Source organism: Rattus rattus, chromosome 3, assembly GCF_011064425.1.
Source record: "Rattus rattus isolate New Zealand chromosome 3, Rrattus_CSIRO_v1, whole genome shotgun sequence".
Lineage (NCBI taxonomy): Eukaryota > Metazoa > Chordata > Mammalia > Rodentia > Muridae > Rattus > Rattus rattus.
The window spans coordinates 64,443,466-64,461,940 of record NC_046156.1 but is presented as its reverse complement, the minus strand read 5'-3'; the positions used below and the strand labels follow the sequence as shown (position 1 = coordinate 64,461,940).

Here is an 18,475-nt window from a genome sequence, read left to right as displayed (position 1 = left end):
CCTGCTCTCCGCCTAGTCTTTTTCCCTCCCAGTCGCCTTGCCTGCCAGGGGTAGTGAACCGGCTAAGCGGCATGGAGAAGCCGGAACTTTGGGTTGCCCTGGCTCTCCTCCTTTGCTCTTACACATGTGGCAGTCAGGACCTTCAGGGTAAGCCTGCGTTCATCCCCTTTGACACCTCTTTGTCTCCTTTCTTTTAGCCCCAGGCAAATAACAGACCACATGTGGGTTTGAGAGAGAGAGAGGGAAGAGTCCTGAAATTGGGTTGGAGAGAAAAGTTACACTCCGAAGAGTGAACAATTGGTGATAAAGTAGGAGCAGTAGGCACCAGAGTGGTGAGTGAGTGTAAGTTGGTCCAGTGTCAGGCATTGAGACCAGGATGGACCCAGGAGCTGGATGCCAGGACTGCACGACTGAGTGTCAGAGCATCAACGGGATAGTCTGGGAAAACAGCTTGATTGATGGTGATTGCACGGCGGGGGACCCTGGGTTTGGTCCCCCCTTTATTCTGCTTCTTGGTTTCTAAAAGATAGGGTGGGGGTGGGGATTGGGCAGCTTGAGCTCTCCCGGAGGTCTGGTGGTGGGATGGGCCCATGGGTGGTGTGGGAGAGGTAGTTGGAGCAGATGACACAAGCAAAGATTCTTTACTGGCTAGAGGGAAAACCACAGTTTGGCCAGGACACAGGAGGCAGAGGAAGAGACGCTGGGTCCTACATTCCCAGGGGGTAAAGGCTGAACAGTAATGGGAGGGTCAGAGCCCTTTGTGGATGGCTGTAAGACACAAGGGATGAGACCCTAGGATGGGAAGACTGGCACCAGAGTTTGGAGTGAACTAAACCCAGCAGTGGAGAGACGGCATCTCTGGTTCCTGAGCTGTGGGCACCAGGTGCCACTCCAGACTCCAGTCAACGTCTCCCTTGCGCCACCTGGTGGGACATTGGAAGTTTGCGGAGTGGCTTTGGAATTTCTAAGTGGGCTCTAAGCCTATAGGCTCCCAAGGCTTTGGAAGCAACAGAAGGTATTGGGAGGGAAGATTGCCTCTGTTCCTTGTTAACAAAAAAGAGCTGAGGTTTTTGTTTTTATAGATGAGGTCTTGTAGCCTGATGTAATGTATCCGAGGCTGGCTGCTTGCTTGGGCAGTCCTCTCAGCCTGAGACTTAGGCATCTACCACCATCACTAGCGAGTTTGAGTTTTGAGGAGGCCACTTATGCTGTTCAGAGGTCGGTGGATGATTATTAGGGATGCCTCACCTCTGAGGGCTCAGGAGAGAGGGCAAGCCTTCCTCTGACTCCAACCATTTTCTCTAACTTGCATAATCCCTATCTGGCCAGTAATTGACCTGCTGACGGTGAGTGAGTCCAGGCAGATGGCAGCTGTAGCAGAGAAGGTCCGGACAGCTTTACTCACTGCTGGGGACATCTACCTCTTGTCCACTTTCCGCCTCCCTCCAAAGCAAGGTGGTGTCCTCTTTGGCCTCTACTCTCGCCAAGACAACACACGATGGCTGGAGGCCTCTGTTGTTGGCAAGATCAACAAAGGTGACTGGTGGGCATCCCTTCCCAGCATCAGTGACCCCTGAGCCTCCCTCATCCCCACTCCCAGATGCCTCTTTTCTCTCCGTGCCCCTCTGCTAGGGACACGTGGTATAGAGGTGCTCACACAGTTGGGGAAGGCCTGGTGTTTATAGGGACGGATGGCAAATGTATGTTGGGATGCTCAGGGGAGGGTGAGACATCTCTGCGTCCCAGCCATGATAGCACCACTCAGACCTTTGCTAAAGTTTGGTGCCACCTTGGGACAGGATAATTATCCTAGACATCGAGAATAAGGCCCTCATCAAAGGTCAATTTGAAACACATTTACTATTTCCACTGTTTATATTTTTGTTTTCCAAGATAGGGTTTCTCCACGCAGCCCTGGCCTCAAACTCAGAGATCCGCCTGCCTTGCCTCCTGAGTTCTTGTGACATCAATGCCTGGCTGAAAAACATTTATTGTTCACTGGTTACATACAAGGTGTTATGAGATACAAATGAGGAATTAACCTTAAGAGATGTGGTATCTCGGGCTGGAGAGATGGCTCAGTGGTTAAGAGCACTGGCTGCTCTTCCAGAGGTCCTGTGTTCAATTCCCAGCAACCACATGGTGGCTCACAACCACCTGTAAAGTGATCAGATACCTTCTTCTGGTGTGTCTGAAGACAACTACAGTGTACTAATCTACACAAAATAAGTGAGAGAGAGAGAGAGAGAGAGAGAGAGAGAGAGAGAGAGAACAGAATATCTGAGCTGTCATGCCACATAACTTTAATACCAGGCAGTGGGAAGCAATGGTAGGCAGATCTCTGAGTTTGAGACCAGCCTGGTCCTTAGAGTGAGTTCCAGTATGGTCAGCCCTACACAGAAAAACCTTGTCTCAAAAAACCAGAGACAGCCAGCCATGGGGTGGCGTATTGGTAGATAGAAGAGATAATCAAAGTCAGTTGGAACACGGGATGGGGCTAGTGCACGTACTGACCTCCAATCCTGGGCAGTGCTGGTGCGGTACCAGCGGGAAGATGGCAAAGTGCATGCAGTGAACCTTCAGCAAGCAGGCTTGGCTGATGGGCGCACGCACACCGCTCTCCTGCGACTCCGAGGACCTTCTCGACCCAGCCCTGGCCTGCAACTGTATGTGGACTGTAAACTGGGTGACCAACACGCTGGCCTCCCAGCCCTAGCGCCCATTCCTCCAGCGGAGGTCAGCGGACTGGAGATTAGAACAGGACAAAAGGCTTATCTGAGGATGCAGGTGAGAAGGAATGTCTGGTTTGGGGACAATGGTTTATAGCCCCAAGAGGAGCTGCTCGATCCACCTACTTGCTTGCTGACCCCCTAGGGCTTTGTGGAATCAATGAAGATTATTTTGGGTGGATCGATGGCTCGGGTGGGAGCCCTGAGCGAATGTCCGTTCCAAGGAGATGAATCCATTCACAATGCAGGTAATAGATTCCACCTTCTGACTTCTCTCCGGTTAACACCCTTCCCTTTAGTTTGACCGTTCCTGGGGCTTTTTGTTCCCTGACTTCATGTGTAGGTGTAGATCAGAAAAATAAAGTCACCTAGCAGGACTGTAACTGGGGAACTCTAGGGTGTTAGGGAGTAAAGTAATGGCTGAATCTCAAAGCTTTTGTAGTTCCTCTTGGCAGCTGTCACCTACAATCCAGCAGCACCTCCAGCCAAGGCCTCTCATCCTGGTCTATGACAAAGATGCTTAGAGACTCTTGCCTAAGCAAACACCCACTTCTCCCAGAGAGTTCAAAGGGTTCTTGAAGGGGCAGCTTGGGAAAAGGGTTTGAAATGGAATGTACTGGGGCCCTGGCCCTACCTTGGTGGCCTCTCACTTGGCGTCCTCCTGGTACCACTGTGCCTGGGAACCAAGATTTGAGTTTTTGACTTCCTATGAGGCAAGCCCAGAGGGCCTTTATCCCAGTGGAAGGGGCTGCTGCTAGCTGAGTATGGGACTGTGGGAAGAGTGCTTGTTGTCCATATGCAAGGCTGTGTGTGGTATCGCCTCTGTCCTAATATTCTGCAGCACTTCATCTCTATGGAGGGTCCGGTGCTGTCCCTATTCTAGATCCCCTTCCTTCCCACTTCCTTAGCATCTACCCCCCTGACTGCTGTCATTTCTCCTCTAGTGACCAGCGCGCTGCAATCCATTCTAGGTGAGTCAGTCATGAAGAGGTGGTGGAGGCAAGGGTGGTCTTCTGTCATGGGTGGGGGTCTAAGGTGCGGTGTGGGCTTCGGGGACAAGAGCTGACTTACAGTCCAAAGAGGGCCCAGAGCGGCTCCCCAGTCCTAAGTCCCTCCATACCCTGGACCTTGACAGGGGAGCAGACCAAGGCACTGGTCACTCAGCTCACGCTCTTCAACCAGATCCTAGTGGAGCTCCGGGATGACATCCGGGACCAGGTTTGAGTGGGCAAGCCAAGGATGCCATTCTGGGGTGAGGTGGGGTGTGATGGCAGTTGCAGAGAGATGACCTCTCCTCATTCGTCAGGTGAAGGAAATGTCCCTCATCCGGAACACCATCATGGAGTGTCAGGTGTGCGGTGAGTGGGAGAGCAGAGGAGGGTCCCAGGGAGCACCGCTGTGCTTCCCACTGTGTGGCTTCAGCTTCTTCCCAGCAGTGTGACCCCAGAGGGTGGCTCTGACTGTGTCCCGCCTCCCAGGTTTCCACGAGCAGCGTTCACACTGCAGCCCCAGCCCCTGCTTCAGAGGTGTGGACTGCATGGAAGTGTATGAGTACCCAGGCTACCGCTGTGGGCCCTGCCCACCTGGCCTGCACGGCAATGGCACCCACTGTGAAGACATCAACGAGGTGAGGAATGGCGGAGCTCTTGAGGGTACGAAAAAAATTGGGTGAAAGTTGTTCAGAAGCAGAGGAATTCGGGAGAGGTCAGAGACCGGCAAAGACAGGAAGGAGGAAAAAGATACTGGATAGAAGGTCTCACAGGGAAGGAGCTGGGGGAGAGGTAGTCTGAGATGGCCAGCCAGGGGAAAAGGAACACCATGAGGTTGGGCTGGGAGAGCTGCAAAAGGGACCTGAAACAAACTTTTAGGATCACACACAGCTGCCTCACTTTCCCAGGAAAATGCCTGACTTCTGCCTTCTCCTTCGGTCCTCAGTGTGCTCACGCTGACCCCTGTTTCCCGGGGTCCAGCTGCATCAACACCATGCCTGGCTTCCACTGCGAGGCCTGTCCTCAAGGGTACAAGGGCACCCGAGTGTCTGGAGTGGGCATTGACTATGCTAGAGCCAGCAAACAGGTCAGATTGTAAAGTCTATGGATTTGTGAGAAATGAAATGAGACTCACCTACATCGGCTGGGGCCTTGGGTCTAAACGCGCCAGTGCTCACCCACAAGGCCGTCATTAGTGAGAACCCCCTCAACTCTGCCCTTTTAGGTCTGCAGTGACATTGACGAATGTAACGACGGTAACAATGGAGGCTGTGACCCAAATTCCATCTGCACCAACACTGTGGTGAGCTGAACACCCTGCCCTTCCTGTGACTGGGGAAAGGGAGACTGTGTAACTCCCTCTTCAGACTTCCTACTTCTTGTTCCCCTTGGGCGACTGCCAGGTTCTCATTCTGCCTTTTCCTAGCTGTGACCTTTAACCAGTTCTTTAATCATTTTGAATCTCAGCTTCCTCATTTGAAAAATGGGGCTATTATCTACCTTAAAAGAAAGTTGTCCTGGGGCTGGAGAGATGGCTCAGCGGTTAGGAGCACTGACTGCTCCTCCAGAGGTCCTGGATTGAATTCCCAGCACCCACATGGCAGCTCACGACTGTGTCTAACTCCAACATCTGACACCCTCACACAGACATACATGCAGGCGAAACACCAATGCACATATTTTTTTTTTTTTTTTTAAAGGTTGTCCTGAAAACTTAAAGGAGCTAGATATACCCGGTGCGGTTCTAAGTGGCTGTCTTAGCTCTCACAGGTAGAATGAGGTTAGTCTAGGGCTCCTTGAGTTCATCCCTTCTTAACTCCACCTCCCTACTCATAGGGGTCTTTCAAATGTGGTCCCTGCCGCCTGGGTTTCCTGGGGAACCAGAGCCAGGGCTGCACTCCAGCCAGGACGTGCCACAGCCCCGCCCACAGCCCCTGCCACATCCACGCTCATTGTCTTTTTGAACGAAACGGTGCAGTGTCATGCCAGGTAACCTGGACCTAAGACGAGGAGGGGAAAGGGAGGGGCCTGGAGAAATGCGTAAAACTGATGAAAATATTTAGGGAGTGACCTCAGTGCCTTCGTGGGACACAGGCTGGGGACTTATTAATGAAGGAACAGAACCCAGAACAGGGATAGTAGTGGGCAGGGCATAGGAATGCAAGACCCAACGCCTACCATGTTCTCCCCTAGTGTAACGTGGGCTGGGCAGGGAACGGGAACGTGTGTGGACCTGACACGGACATAGACGGCTATCCAGACCAGGCGCTTCCCTGCATGGACAACAACAAACACTGCAAGCAGGTGCAGGACTCGAGGCCGGAGCGGGGCGGGGCAGTGAAGGGCAGGCCGGCTCTGGAACTCAAGCTCTTCCTCCTGAACCTCAGGACAATTGCCTTTTGACACCCAACTCTGGGCAAGAAGATGCTGATAATGATGGTGTCGGGGACCAGTGTGATGACGACGCTGATGGGGATGGTATCAAGAATGTTGAGGTATGGATGAGAGAGAGAGATGGCTCCAGGGTTAAACACACTTGTTACTCTTGCAAAGCACCCTGCACCCCCATGGTGGCACAAAATCCCTAACTCTAATTTCATTGCTGGTCTCTCTTGGCAGAGCACTCATGTGAGCCACAGACATGTATTCAGTCAGAATGGCCATACAGAGAAAATAAAAATGAATCTTTTTTTAAAAGATTTATTTATTTTATGTATATAAGTACACTGTCACTGTCTTCAGACACACTAGAAGAGGGCATCAGATCCCATTACAGATGGTTGTGAGCCACCATGTGGTTGCTGGGATTTGAACTCAGGACCTCTGGAAGAAGAGTCAGTGCTCTTAACTACTGAGCCATTTCTCCAGCCCAATAAAAATGAATCTTAAAAACCAAACAAAATGAGGGTTCAGCAGTTAAGAGCACTGACTTGCGCTTTCAGAAGTGCCCCTGTTGCCCTTTTCTGGTGTGTGTGAAGTAATAGTGTACTTGTATACACACACACACACACACACACACGTACGCACGCACGCACGCACACACACACTCAACTTTGAGGTAGATTTGCAATGATGGCGTGCTTTAATCCCAGCACTTAGGAGATAGAGGCAGAAAGATCACTCACTGCAAGGTGGAGTTCAACCTAGGCTACAGAATGAGCTCCTGCCTCTAAACACCAAACAAGGCCAGTGTGATGGTCAGAGCAAGTAAAGGCACTTGCCACCAAGCCTAGTGACAACTTTAATCCCTGGAACTCATGTGGTTGGAGGAGAGAATCTACTGTTGTCCTCTGACCTCCATGTAGGCACAGTAGCACTTGTGTAGCCACATATCACATAAAATAAGTACATATAAAAATAAAGAGAGGGGGGTTTGGGGATTTGGCTCAGTGGTAGAGCGCTTTCCTAGCAAGCGCAAGGCCCTGGGTTCAGTCCCCAGCTCCGAAAAAAAGAAAAGAAGAAAAAGAATAAAAAGAGTGGTTGGGGTTTAGCTCAGTGGTAGAGCGCTTGCCTAGCAAACGCAAGGCGCTGGGTTTGGTCCCCAGCCCCAAAAAAAAGAAAAGAAAAGAGAGAGAGAGAGAGTAAGAGAGAGAGAGAGAGGGCTGGAGAGATGGCTCAGTGGTTAAGAGCACTGGCTGCTCTTCCATAGGTCCCTGGTTCAATTCCCAGCACCCACATGGCATCTCACAACTGTCTGTAATTTTAGTTCCAGGGGATCTCACACAGGCATACATGCAGTTAAACACCAATGCACAGAAGATAAAAATAAGTAAATCTTAAGAAAGAAAAAGAAAGAGAGAGAAGAGAGAGAGAGAGAGAGAGAGAGAGAGAGAGAGAGAGAGAGAAAGAAAGATGAAAAGAAAACCCAGGCCCTGCATGATCCTGCATGCCTCTAATCCCAGTAGCCTACGTAGATTCCAGGCCAACAAGGGCTACATAGTGAGACCCTGTCTCAAAACAAACAGGACCACAAAAACCAAACCAAACACCAAACACCTCTAAAGGCAAAGGGGGTTTTGTGCCTCTCAGCTCCTGTGCTCTCCCCATGCTGTGGTCTCTCCTGTGAGCCCCTCTATCCAGCTCTTCCTGTCCCTTGGCCGTTCACTAGGAACATCCTTATGAAATGAACTGTGGGGATGTGTGGGACAACACCAAGCAGTGGACAAATACAGGGTATTATCTTTGACAAGGACATGGACAAAGCAAGCATGGGGACTTCTACCTTTCTGTCCCCACCCCTTTGTCCAGGACAACTGCCGACTGTTCCCCAACAAGGACCAGCAGAATTCAGACACAGATTCATTTGGTGACGCCTGTGACAACTGTCCCAATGTTCCCAACAATGACCAGAAGGACACGGATGGCAATGGAGAAGGAGACGCCTGTGACAACGATGTGGACGGGGACGGTGCAAGCCTGGGGCTTTGGGGATGGTGGGGAGACCTAAGGGGTGAGGCAAGGAGCTTGGAAGTCAGTGGCAATGGGGAAGTAGGCTTATAGGCACTGGCCCGAGAACATGAGGTGGTCAGTCAAGAGGTAGGCAAGTCACACAAGGTACAAGCAGGCTTCCTGATGAAGCTCAGGCCCTTCACCAACTGAGAAGAGAGTGCTCTGCAAGCAACAACAGCATTGTTTCTCATGTCTACTAGGCATCCCCAATGGCTTGGACAATTGCCCTAAAGTACCCAACCCACTGCAGACAGACCGGGATGAGGATGGAGTAGGAGACGCTTGCGACAGCTGCCCTGAAATGAGCAATCCTACCCAGGTACAGGGGAGTGTCGAGGGCAAGGGAGGGTGAGGATTTGGTGGATGAGGCCTAGCCCTTTACCCTCTGAGTCATCAGGAAGCGGTGACATCAGACCCCTCTCTCTCAGACAGATGCAGACAGTGACCTGGTGGGGGATGTCTGTGACACCAATGAAGACAGGTAGGGTCTGGATGGAGAGAGCCAAGGTCTCCCAGGGAATCTCCCAGGGGATGGATATATTTTTCCCTTCCCTCTACTACGTTCTCAGTTGCCTCTGTGATGCAAGCTTAACTCACCATCCCTACTAAGCAGGAAATCACTCTCACACTCTACCCTCCGTTCCTACTGCTGGGTTTTCATCTCTGAATGGTGGCAAGGGAACCGGGTTGGAGGGTAGGCAGGCCCCAGAGAGCACACAGAAGATAAGGAAGATGGCGCCCACCGTCTCAGCCGGGATCCATTCATTTTCTTCTGAGCAGCGATGGAGACGGGCACCAGGACACCAAGGACAACTGTCCTCAGCTGCCCAACAGCTCTCAGCTGGACTCGGACAACGACGGGCTTGGAGATGAGTGTGACAGCGACGATGACAATGACGGGGTGCCCGATTACGTGCCTCCCGGGCCTGATAACTGTCGCCTGGTACCCAATCCTAACCAGAAGGACTCAGATGGTAAGGCTGCAGCCCCGAGACGGTTAGGCGGATGCAGGCTTCTCAGGAGGACGGCAGGGTAGGAAGAGCCTGAGTACTGAGCCTCACTCTCTTCAGGCAACGGTGTTGGTGATGTCTGTGAGGATGACTTTGACAATGACGCAGTGGTTGACCCTCTGGATGTGTGCCCAGAAAGTGCAGAAGTTACCCTCACGGACTTCCGGGCCTATCAGACCGTGATTCTGGATCCCGAGGGTGACGCTCAGATCGATCCAAACTGGGTAGTGCTCAACCAGGTATGCAGGGCCACAGACTGGGCAGGCGCTGTCAGGCCTGGCCACCCGTTGGGACCTGGGGTGGCACTGTGCACCTGGATCAGGGCCTTTTCTCTTTCTTCCCTTATCAACCCTAGGGCATGGAAATTGTTCAGACTATGAACAGTGACCCAGGTCTTGCAGTTGGTATGTAAAGGACACCCAGCTCAGTAATTCCCAAAGGGAAGGCTCCTATAGAGGGTAGATGGGGAGGATTTGCAGGGCCTTACCTCAAGACACTGGCCCTATATGCAGCAGGCATCTCCGTGCCCACACCCCGCCCCACAATAGTCTACCAAGCAGATTTACGGCCTCTAACGTGTATCCCGCTCCCACTCCAGGATACACAGCCTTCAATGGTGTAGACTTTGAAGGCACTTTCCACGTGAACACAGTCACTGATGATGACTATGCAGGCTTCCTCTTCAGTTACCAGGACAGTGGCCGCTTCTATGTGGTCATGTGGAAACAGACGGAGCAGACCTACTGGCAGGCCACGCCTTTCCGAGCAGTGGCCCAACCAGGGCTGCAGCTCAAGGTATCCCAGCTGCCCCTGCTCCCCAACCTAATAACTTTCCTAAAGCTGTTTCTGTCCAACCTCAGGGCCCCCACTGCCTACTGAGTTTTCTTATCCAGACATCTGGTCTGGAGTTCCAGTGTATGGGATTCCAGAGAATTCTCCTGTTCCCTTTGACTTCCTTTCTCACCAACTCTTCCTGCCTTTTGCCTCCCTTCATCCTGGTCCTGTGATTGACACTGTCTTTGTTGATGACTCCCAGGCAGTGACATCAATATCTGGCCCAGGTGAGCACCTCCGGAATGCTCTGTGGCACACTGGCCACACCCCTGATCAGGTACGACTGCTGTGGACTGATCCACGGAATGTGGGTTGGCGAGACAAGACATCCTATAGATGGCGGCTGCTCCACCGGCCCCAAGTCGGCTACATTCGGTGAGGAAAAGGCTTGAGCCTTAGAGAGGGGGCAGGGGCAAGGCTCAGCCTCCTGTGCCCTCTAGCTAGCAGGGACTTGGGGACTGTGGCCTTCCCTCTGCTCAGCTCCTTCAGTTTGTTTCTCAACACAGAAGAGGAGGTATCAGGCACACCATTCCTTTGCACCCAATCCCCCCTTTAAATCCAGGCAATTGAGCTATGTCCCTCAGTTCTCTGGGAGCCTCTAGACCCCGGCAGTCTGTAGAAGAGCCTAGCCCTTCCAGCCCCTTAAGTATCCAGAACTTGCTCCCGCAGCATCTGACTTTGGAAAGGGACCATGATTTACAGAAGAGCTAATTGAGACCCAGAGTTTACAGGCCTCTCGGTTTGACTTTTTTTCCTCCAAGTATCCCCAGTTAGTGAGAATGCCTGGAGAAGGGAAGGGAAAGGGGTCCTCTTGGAAGCGGGGCTTCCTGTGGCCAGCAGCCTAAAAGCCAGGGGCTGAGTTGGTTCCTCTTTAAGATACCTAGAGCAGTGGGGCGCCCGGGCAGAGGATAAATGGGGGGGGGTAGACTAGAGCCTGGGAAGTGGGTGACTTCACCCCCAGCCTTTTGTGCTCATTGTCATAGCAACCCAATCCTTGCTAGGAATGTGCTGGTGCTTTGAGATGCAAAAGGGGCTGGACAAAGAGCCCAGGGGCCCAAGGCCTGAGAAAAAGCACCTCTCCCTCCCCTCTCCAGCCTTCCCTCCCTCCCCTCAGGACTTGTGAGCACAAGGGGAGGGGTGCGCAAGACCCCAGGGCACAGTGGCACAGGGCTCACTGGCACCTTAACTCCAATGAAACCTCTATTCCTGACAGGGTGAAGCTCTATGAGGGTCCCCAGCTAGTGGCGGACTCTGGGGTGATTATTGATACGTCCATGCGAGGGGGGCGTCTTGGTGTATTCTGCTTCTCCCAAGAAAACATCATTTGGTCTAATCTCCAGTACCGATGCAATGGTGAGGCTCTAGCTGAGGTCAACTTGACCTGTGCCCTGGGAAAACCACATCCTCTGACCCTCACTTATTTTCCCTCTTCAGACACAGTGCCTGAGGACTTTGAGCCATTCAGGAGGCAACTGCTCCAGGGAAGGGTGTGAGGAGGTGGCCATAGGATTCAGATCCTGATTGGAGACCCTTTGCCGTTGGACTCTGTTCTGGAGACCCTGGGGTCTAACCTACAGCCCCTCAGCCTAACAGATGGTTCTCTGGTACCCATCAGGGAGCCCAGCCCCAGAGGGGTAGTGACCCCATTGTGCAGGGGTTGGGAGCCTTTCAAGGGGTATTACTACTCAGGTCTTAACCCCAGGAAAGACAACAACACATTGCCATAAAGTTTCAGTTATTTTCTAAGTCAGTGCAATTATTTATTTTAGGCCTTTTCCGGGACAGAAAGGAACCTGGGGGCGGGGGGAGTGCTGTTAAGAAAGACTGGTAGCTGCAGGTTAGAATGCTAGGGAAAGTTTGACTGAATCGAGGTATGGGTGGGAAAAGTACCAAATGAAGGATGAGGTTGGAGGGTGGCTAAAGTCCTTCCAGCCCCACTTACTCACCGTGGTAGTGGCGACACTTCAGTCTAAGCTCGGTAGAGATCGAAAACCCGGTGGCTGGGGCTGCCCCACTCTGAGTGAGGGGGCGCCGGGGGGCCGAGGGGGCCGGAGGCCGGGACGAGTGCAATATTGGCAGGGGAAAGAACAACACTGCACCGCGTCCCGTCCCTCCTGCCCACCCGGGGCTCTGGAATCCCGCTCCCTACCTCCTGGGTCGCTGGAGCCCAGGGACAGGAGTGCTCTGGGGAGTTTGGGTCACCTTAGAGGTGCGCCAGAGCCTGGACACCCAGGAGAGTGTTAGAGGTGGCGAAAGGGAAAGGGTAAGGAGGGAAGGGGAGCTTCTGGTGCCCCGGAAGGCCACTTTCCAACGCCAAAGCACAGTGCGCGCGCTTGCTCTTTAAATACTCAGACTGAGAGGCGCGGAGCCATTGCCATGGTGACTGGTGTCCCAGCAACCGAATTGAATGGCTGTTGCCTGGCAATCCTGGGAGTTGGGGTTTGGTGCCGCCCACCTAAATACTTGTGGGCGAGCTGACGTAGGGCGTCCCCACTCCGCCCGGAGCTGGCCTGACAAAGCCGCTCACAGGCGGGACACACGGCGGGAGCGTGGGACCCACGCCTCAGTTCATGCACCTCCGAAATGTTTTTAAAGTATTAGTTTCGGTTTTGTATTCGTTGGAACTAAGAACTGTTTGCCTACTATAGTTGTGACTGCTCCTGCTGGTTTACACCGCAACCTACGCTTGCGTTATCTGGCCTGGTATCCTCAGTCCGAGTGCTGCTGTGAACCCAAACCCAACTATTTCTGCCCTTCAGAATACCTCTCGGTTCTCCTTAAACACACACACACACACACACACACACACACACACACACACACACACACACACACACACGTGCGCGCGTGCTTGTTCGCCCCAAATATTGTTCCTCTTCCAGATACATCTCGAAGTTCCCAAGTTCCACGATCGCCCCACCTACTTACTCTCTGCCTCCTGAATATCTAGCTACCTGTACATAACCTGTCCCGTCTCCCCTTGCCAATTCAGTGTCATCACACAACTCGATACCCCCTTCCACACACCTTGGGGCTTCAACCACTGTCCCCAAACACCATCCCCAGAAGTCAGAGTAACCCAAGTAATGATCCCTGCTTCTTCCCGACACTGTGCATTCCTTCCTATCTGTCGAAGGCGTTGATTCTTTCCGCCAAGACACAACTAACTTCCCTAAGATATGTGCCTCAACTTGGGCTGTGCTTCCAAAACCTCCCTACACAGAAGCAACCCTTCAGCCTGTGCGAGTACGCCGCGCGACGCTCGCGGTGACCACTAGAGGGCAGGCGTTTCCGGGTAGAAGGACTGGTCAGCCTGCCACTCAAGGTGGAGGGTTGGGTAGGAAGGACCTTAGGCTTCAGTGGAGCCCGAGTTTCGTCCTTTTTAAGTGGAAATTTCCCCCATCGCCTTTCTCGGGAGAAAGCCAAAGAGAGACCCAGGCTACTGGAAAGTCTGGCAGGGGCGGGGACTGTGGTTTTCAGAGTACAGGGAGCGGTCAGCAGGGTGGGGCTGTTCCGGGAAGTGGCGGGGGGGGACGCTAAAACCAGCGACCTGTCCACTATAATCCAGCCCCTTATGTCCTCTCGACTTATGAGAAGTGGTTTTAAGGATCCTCAGAGAATAGGAAAAGGGATCGGGGGGGGGAAACGGGCTTCCTTGTTGTCCAGGGCCTTTCTGTGTTTTCCTTACTCTTCTTGGCTGTTGCTCTGGGACTAAAACCAGAGCCAGGGGCCCCCAGATTTCCTCCACATACACACTTGGGGTACTCAAAGAGTGGTTGGTAAAAGTGGGAGGCCAAATGGAGAATAAACAGGTTGTCATATGGTTGAGTGATTGGAGCCCAAGTACCCTACACAGGAATGACTGGGGAGGAGGAGGAAAGAAAAGGGGAGGGGGTGGAGTTTTGTTACCTGTCACCTGCTCTGACTGTGCCTAGGGCGGGAGGGGGACTGGTATAAAGCAGCAGGCACCAGCCCTGTTCCAGCGCACACACGCAGCGCCAGCCTTGAGTCTGTTTCTACCCCCTTCCCGCCTGTTCACCACCACCATGACCCCGGGCATACGGGTTCCTCTCCTCCTGCTGCTACTTCTAGCAAGCCTAAAAGGTGAGAGGTACAAGGTGGGGAGGGGCTGCACTGTTCAGGTGGGACTCAGTCTTTCTGGCACAATGAGAGTCATAAGTGGCCATCCACTCAGGGATAGCCCAGTATGTGCCGGAGCGAAAGAGGCTAAGGAAGGAGGCTGAGAAGAGGTGACTCCCCCAAGAGAGTGGGCACCAGAGTAGGCAAATGCTCTTCGTGGGGAGTAGAGAAGAGAGGCTGCGTCAGGAGAAGCAGCTCCAGCTCCGGAGTGGAAGAACGGGGCCGGGTGCAGTGGTTCCAGTCTACAATTCCCACACTCAGGACACTCGGGTTCATAGAGAGTTCAAGGCCAGCCTAGGGTACAGTATGAATACTTGTCTCAGAGATAAGCAGTAGAGGAGTGGATGAGCCAGAAGCAGAGGTGAGACCTTTGAGGAGGGAGGCTGTCAGGAAGGATGAAGGCAAACCTAGGACTACCTGATGTTAACCTGACCCCCTTCCTTCCGGGGTTACTTTGGTTTCGGAGTTTATATTTTTCTTCTTGCTCTGATTTTATTCATTAACCCAGTAGGTTTTTTTTTTCTCCCCCCCCCTCTTTTTTTTTTTTTTTTTAAACTTCTGGCTCTAGCCAGAACTAAAACATCACACATGCTATCTCAAGCAACCCAGTGTCCAACTCTGTTGATTGGTGCTGTGGGCATGAAACCCCCTCACCTTCCACTCTGGCTCAGGTTTTCCTGCCCTTCCAAGTCAGAAAAATAGTGTCACCTTATCTCAGGACACCAGCAGTTTCCTTAACATCGACTATCACTCCAGTCCGCAGTGGTGCCTCCTCCTCAGCCACCAGCCCTCCAGGGAACTCCTCCAGCACTGCAGTCCCCAGTGGTGCCTCCTCCTCAGCCACCAGCCCTCCAGGGGACTCCTCCAGCACTGCAGTCCCCAGTGGTGCCTCCTCCTCAGTCACCAGCCCTCCAGGGGACTCCTCCAGCACTGCAGTCCCCAGTGGTGCCTCTTCCTCAGCCACCAGCCCTCCAGCGGACTCCACCAGCACTGCAGTCCTCAGTGGTGCCTCACCCCCAGCCACCAGCCCTCCAGGGGACTCCTCCAGCACTGCAGTCCCCAGTGGTGCCTCTTCCTCAGCCACCAGCCATCCAGTGGACTCCACCACCTCCCCAGTTCATAGTAGCACCTCGCCCCCAGCCACCAGCCCTCCAGGGGACTCCACCAGCTCTGCAGTCCTCAGTGGTGACTCAGATCCAGCCACCAGCCCTCCAGGGGACTCTTCCAGCACTGCAGTCCCCAATGGTGCCTCCCCGGCCACCAGCCCTCCAGTGGACTCCACCACCTCCCCAGTTCATAGTAGCACCTCGTCCCCAGCCACCAGCCCTCCAGGGGACTCCACCAGCACTGGAGTCACCAGTGGCACCTCTTCCTCAGCCACCAGCCCTCCAGGGGACTCCACCAGCACTGCAATCCACAGTGGCACCTCGTCCCCAGCCACCAGCCCTATATTGGACTCCTCCAGCACTCCAGTTCACAGTGGTGCTTCCACCCAAACCACCAAGGCTGTATCAGACTTAGCTAGCACTCCAACCCACAATGGCATCATGGTCCCAACTACCAGGTCTGCATTGAGCTCAGCCACCAGTCCAGCCCATGATACCTCTGCGGTGGCCACAACTCCAGTCCGCAATGACACTCAGTCTTCAGTTCCAAGTCAGCAGCCCATCTCTCCTACCATCCCTGACATCTCCAGCCACAGTACTATTAGCAGCAGCTCTTACTACAGCACAGCGCTCTTCCCTACCTTCTCCAGTAACAGCTCACCCCAGTTGTCTGTTGGGGTCTCCTTCTTCTCGTTGTCTTTTTACATTCAGAACCACCCATTTAATTCTTCCCTGGAAGACCCCAGCTCCCGCTACTACCAAGAACTGAAGAGGAACATTTCCGGATTGGTGGGTATCAGCCTGGTCTCGGCCATGCTGCCCTGATATAGCTCTTTGGGACCACACAAATCTTTTACATTAAACCCGAGTCTTCTCCTCTTATCCCAGTTTCTGCAGGTTTTTAACGGAGACTTTCTGGGGGTCTCTACTATCAAGTTCAGGTATAATTCTGGATTTGCCCTGTGGGAGGGATGGACAGTCCCGAGACTTTGTGATGTCCGGGATGGGGGTGGGACGGGTGGGGTGGGGATGGTGAGCTATAAGCAGAGAGTCGGTCTGAGCCCCCTATTTCCTGCGACCAGGTCAGGCTCGGTGGTGGTAGCATCGACTATGATTTTCCGGGAGGGCACTTTCAGTGCCTCTGAAGTGAAGTCACAGCTCGTACAACATAAGAAGGAGGCAGCTGACTATAATCTGACTATCTCGGAAGTCAATGGTGAGGTGACAGCCCCAGCTGCACCCTGGCACCACCTGTTTACCTTTGGTGCTGGGAGTGGGAAATCCACCTCCTTTGGGGACTTCCCTGACCACTGTTTTCCCTTCTAGTGAGTGAGATGCAGTTCCCTTCCTCTGCCCAGTCTTGGCCTGGGGTACCAGGTTGGGGCATTGCCCTGCTGGTACTGGTCTGTATTTTGGTGGCTTTGGTCATCGTCTATCTCATTGCCCTGGTAAGTCTCAGTCCTTCTGCGGTGTCACCCCTGGTAAATGAATCCCATTGGCCCAGACAATCTCCTGTCTCCCCAGGCATTGTGCCAGTGCCGCAGAAAGAGCTATGGACAGCTGGACCTCTTTCCAACCCGGGACACCTACCATCCTATGAGTGAATATCCTACCTACCACACTCACGGGCGCTATGTGCCCCCTGCCAGTACCAAACGTAGCCCCTATGAGGAGGTAAAGTGTGTCCCACAGGGTGGACTGGGTGGGGGCTTCTGAAGGGGTACTTGGGAAACCGGAGGAGCTCCAGAGGGGTGAGCAGTAGAAGGCCCAGCACGGTTGGGAATGGAGGCAGAATCCTGGGGGTCAGACAGAAAAGGCTCCTTGGGAGACTACAGAAAAAAAAGAAACGTCTGCCCTACCCGATTTCCCAGAAAAGCCTTGCTGTCTGCACCATTTGTGCTGATTCGGATGCCCAGAGGTGAAGTGAGGGGTGCTGTCCCCGGGAGCCCCCGCATTCCCTCTGGCTTCCTAGGGGTCGGGGAGTAGCTACAGAAAGCTGGGGTGGGAAGGCTCTGGTGAAAAAGAAGTTTCCTCTAGCTAGAGAGTGCTGAGGGAGTTCTTGGGAGTTTTTAGGAAAGAACGCAAGCTCCCTCTCTCCCCTCCCTCAGGCCTTTTCCTACAGAATCTGGTAAATAATTACTGTGGTCACCTGAGACGGAAAGGCCGGTGGGTGGGAAAAGAGACGAGAAAGCCCTTTTCTCAAACCACTATCCTCCTCCTCCAGATCTACACACACACACACACACACACACACACACACACACACACACACACACACACACACACACACCGCCCCTTTGGTCCAGAAGATCAAAAAATAAAAGGAGAGAAAGACAGGCGGGGCCTTGGAGAGGGCTAGGGACTCACTGCCAAGGGGGGGAGGGGACCGTGGAGTTGTGTGTTTACAGTCACCTGGCTGCTCTGGGGCCAGCCGGTGCACACTGAATTAACCCCTTGAGAGCTTGTCAGGCCCCTAGTCCCAGGTGCCATTGTTTCCTACCTGGAAGATTTTTTTAAAAGATTTATTTTGGGGTTGGGAAGTTAACTCAGGGTTAAGGTGCTTGCTTAGCAAGCACAAGGCCCTGGGCTCAGTCCCCAGCTCCGGAAAAAAAAAAAAAAAAGATTTATTTTATATGAGTACACTGTCACTGTCTTCAGACACACCAGAAAGAGCATCGGATCCCATTACAGATGGTTGTGAGCCACCATGTGTTTGTGGGGATTGAACTCAGGACCTCTGGAGGAGCGGACAGTGCTCTTAATCGCTGAGCCATCTCTCCAGCCCTACCTGGAAGATTCTTTTACCTTCAATTTCTTTCCCCTCCACTCAGGTTTCGACAGGCAATGGCAATAGTGGTCTCTCTTACACCAACCCGGCTGTGGCAACCACTTCGGCCAACTTGTAGGAGCAAGTCACCCTACCCACTCGGGCAGCGGCAGTCGGCTCCGGCAGTCCACTCCCTCCGTGGTCACTGCCAGACCCCTGCACTCTGATCTGGGCTGGTGAGCCAGGACTCCTGATAGGCTGATCACAGCCTTCCTCAGAGGCTTTGTCACCACGTTAGCCTGGTGAAGCCCAGCCCTGCCCTGAGGGACACTGGGGTAGTGGTGGTTCTCAGGACTGGACTAGAAAACCTGGAGATGGGACCCAAACGTGGCTGAATAAAAGATGACTTCCTGTTAGTTATGCCAGCTGTGGTTCTTCATCTGCAGCTCTT

The 18,475-nt window shown here is 53.2% G+C and overlaps 2 protein-coding genes across 2 annotated transcripts; both read left to right on the top strand.

Moving 5' to 3' along the window:
- Positions 1-26: 26 nt before the first annotated feature.
- Positions 27-11,757, top strand: Thbs3 (thrombospondin 3). Its single transcript, XM_032897994.1, has 23 exons — positions 27-147; positions 1,330-1,536; positions 2,531-2,787; positions 2,875-2,977; positions 3,674-3,700; positions 3,865-3,947; positions 4,036-4,087; positions 4,208-4,356; positions 4,665-4,805; positions 4,944-5,021; positions 5,555-5,707; positions 5,912-6,022; positions 6,106-6,213; positions 7,967-8,126; positions 8,368-8,486; positions 8,596-8,648; positions 8,948-9,141; positions 9,238-9,416; positions 9,533-9,581; positions 9,776-9,972; positions 10,214-10,386; positions 11,225-11,364; positions 11,446-11,757. The coding sequence occupies exons 1-23, from the start codon at positions 72-74 to the stop codon at positions 11,502-11,504; spliced, it is 2,868 nt and encodes a 955-aa protein (XP_032753885.1). The 5' UTR covers positions 27-71; the 3' UTR covers positions 11,505-11,757.
- A 2,224-nt stretch (positions 11,758-13,981) lies between these two features.
- On the top strand, positions 13,982-18,449 carry Muc1 (mucin 1, cell surface associated). Its single transcript, XM_032897995.1, has 7 exons — positions 13,982-14,115; positions 14,908-16,046; positions 16,146-16,198; positions 16,340-16,473; positions 16,584-16,705; positions 16,782-16,931; positions 18,089-18,449. Exons 1-7 carry the CDS (start codon positions 14,058-14,060, stop codon positions 18,161-18,163), a joined length of 1,731 nt encoding a protein of 576 aa, XP_032753886.1. The 5' UTR covers positions 13,982-14,057; the 3' UTR covers positions 18,164-18,449.
- The last annotated feature ends 26 nt before the right edge of the window (positions 18,450-18,475 follow it).

What these genes read in the sequence shown, in the direction of transcription:
- Thbs3 (XM_032897994.1), top strand. Translation starts at nt 72, where the DNA reads ATGGAGAAGCCGGAACTTTGGGTTGCCCTGGCTCTCCTCCTTTGCTCT. An exon ending in TGAATCCATTCACAATGCAG is followed by an intron (nt 2,978 to 3,673) that starts GTAATAGATTCC and finishes TTTCTCCTCTAG; the next exon opens with TGACCAGCGCGCTGCAATCC. An exon ending in ACGGTGCAGTGTCATGCCAG is followed by an intron (nt 5,708 to 5,911) that starts GTAACCTGGACC and finishes GTTCTCCCCTAG; the next exon opens with TGTAACGTGGGCTGGGCAGG.
- Muc1 (XM_032897995.1), top strand. Translation starts at nt 14,058, where the DNA reads ATGACCCCGGGCATACGGGTTCCTCTCCTCCTGCTGCTACTTCTAGCA. An exon ending in AGAGGAACATTTCCGGATTG is followed by an intron (nt 16,047 to 16,145) that starts GTGGGTATCAGC and finishes CTCTTATCCCAG; the next exon opens with TTTCTGCAGGTTTTTAACGG. An exon ending in TCGTCTATCTCATTGCCCTG is followed by an intron (nt 16,706 to 16,781) that starts GTAAGTCTCAGT and finishes CTGTCTCCCCAG; the next exon opens with GCATTGTGCCAGTGCCGCAG.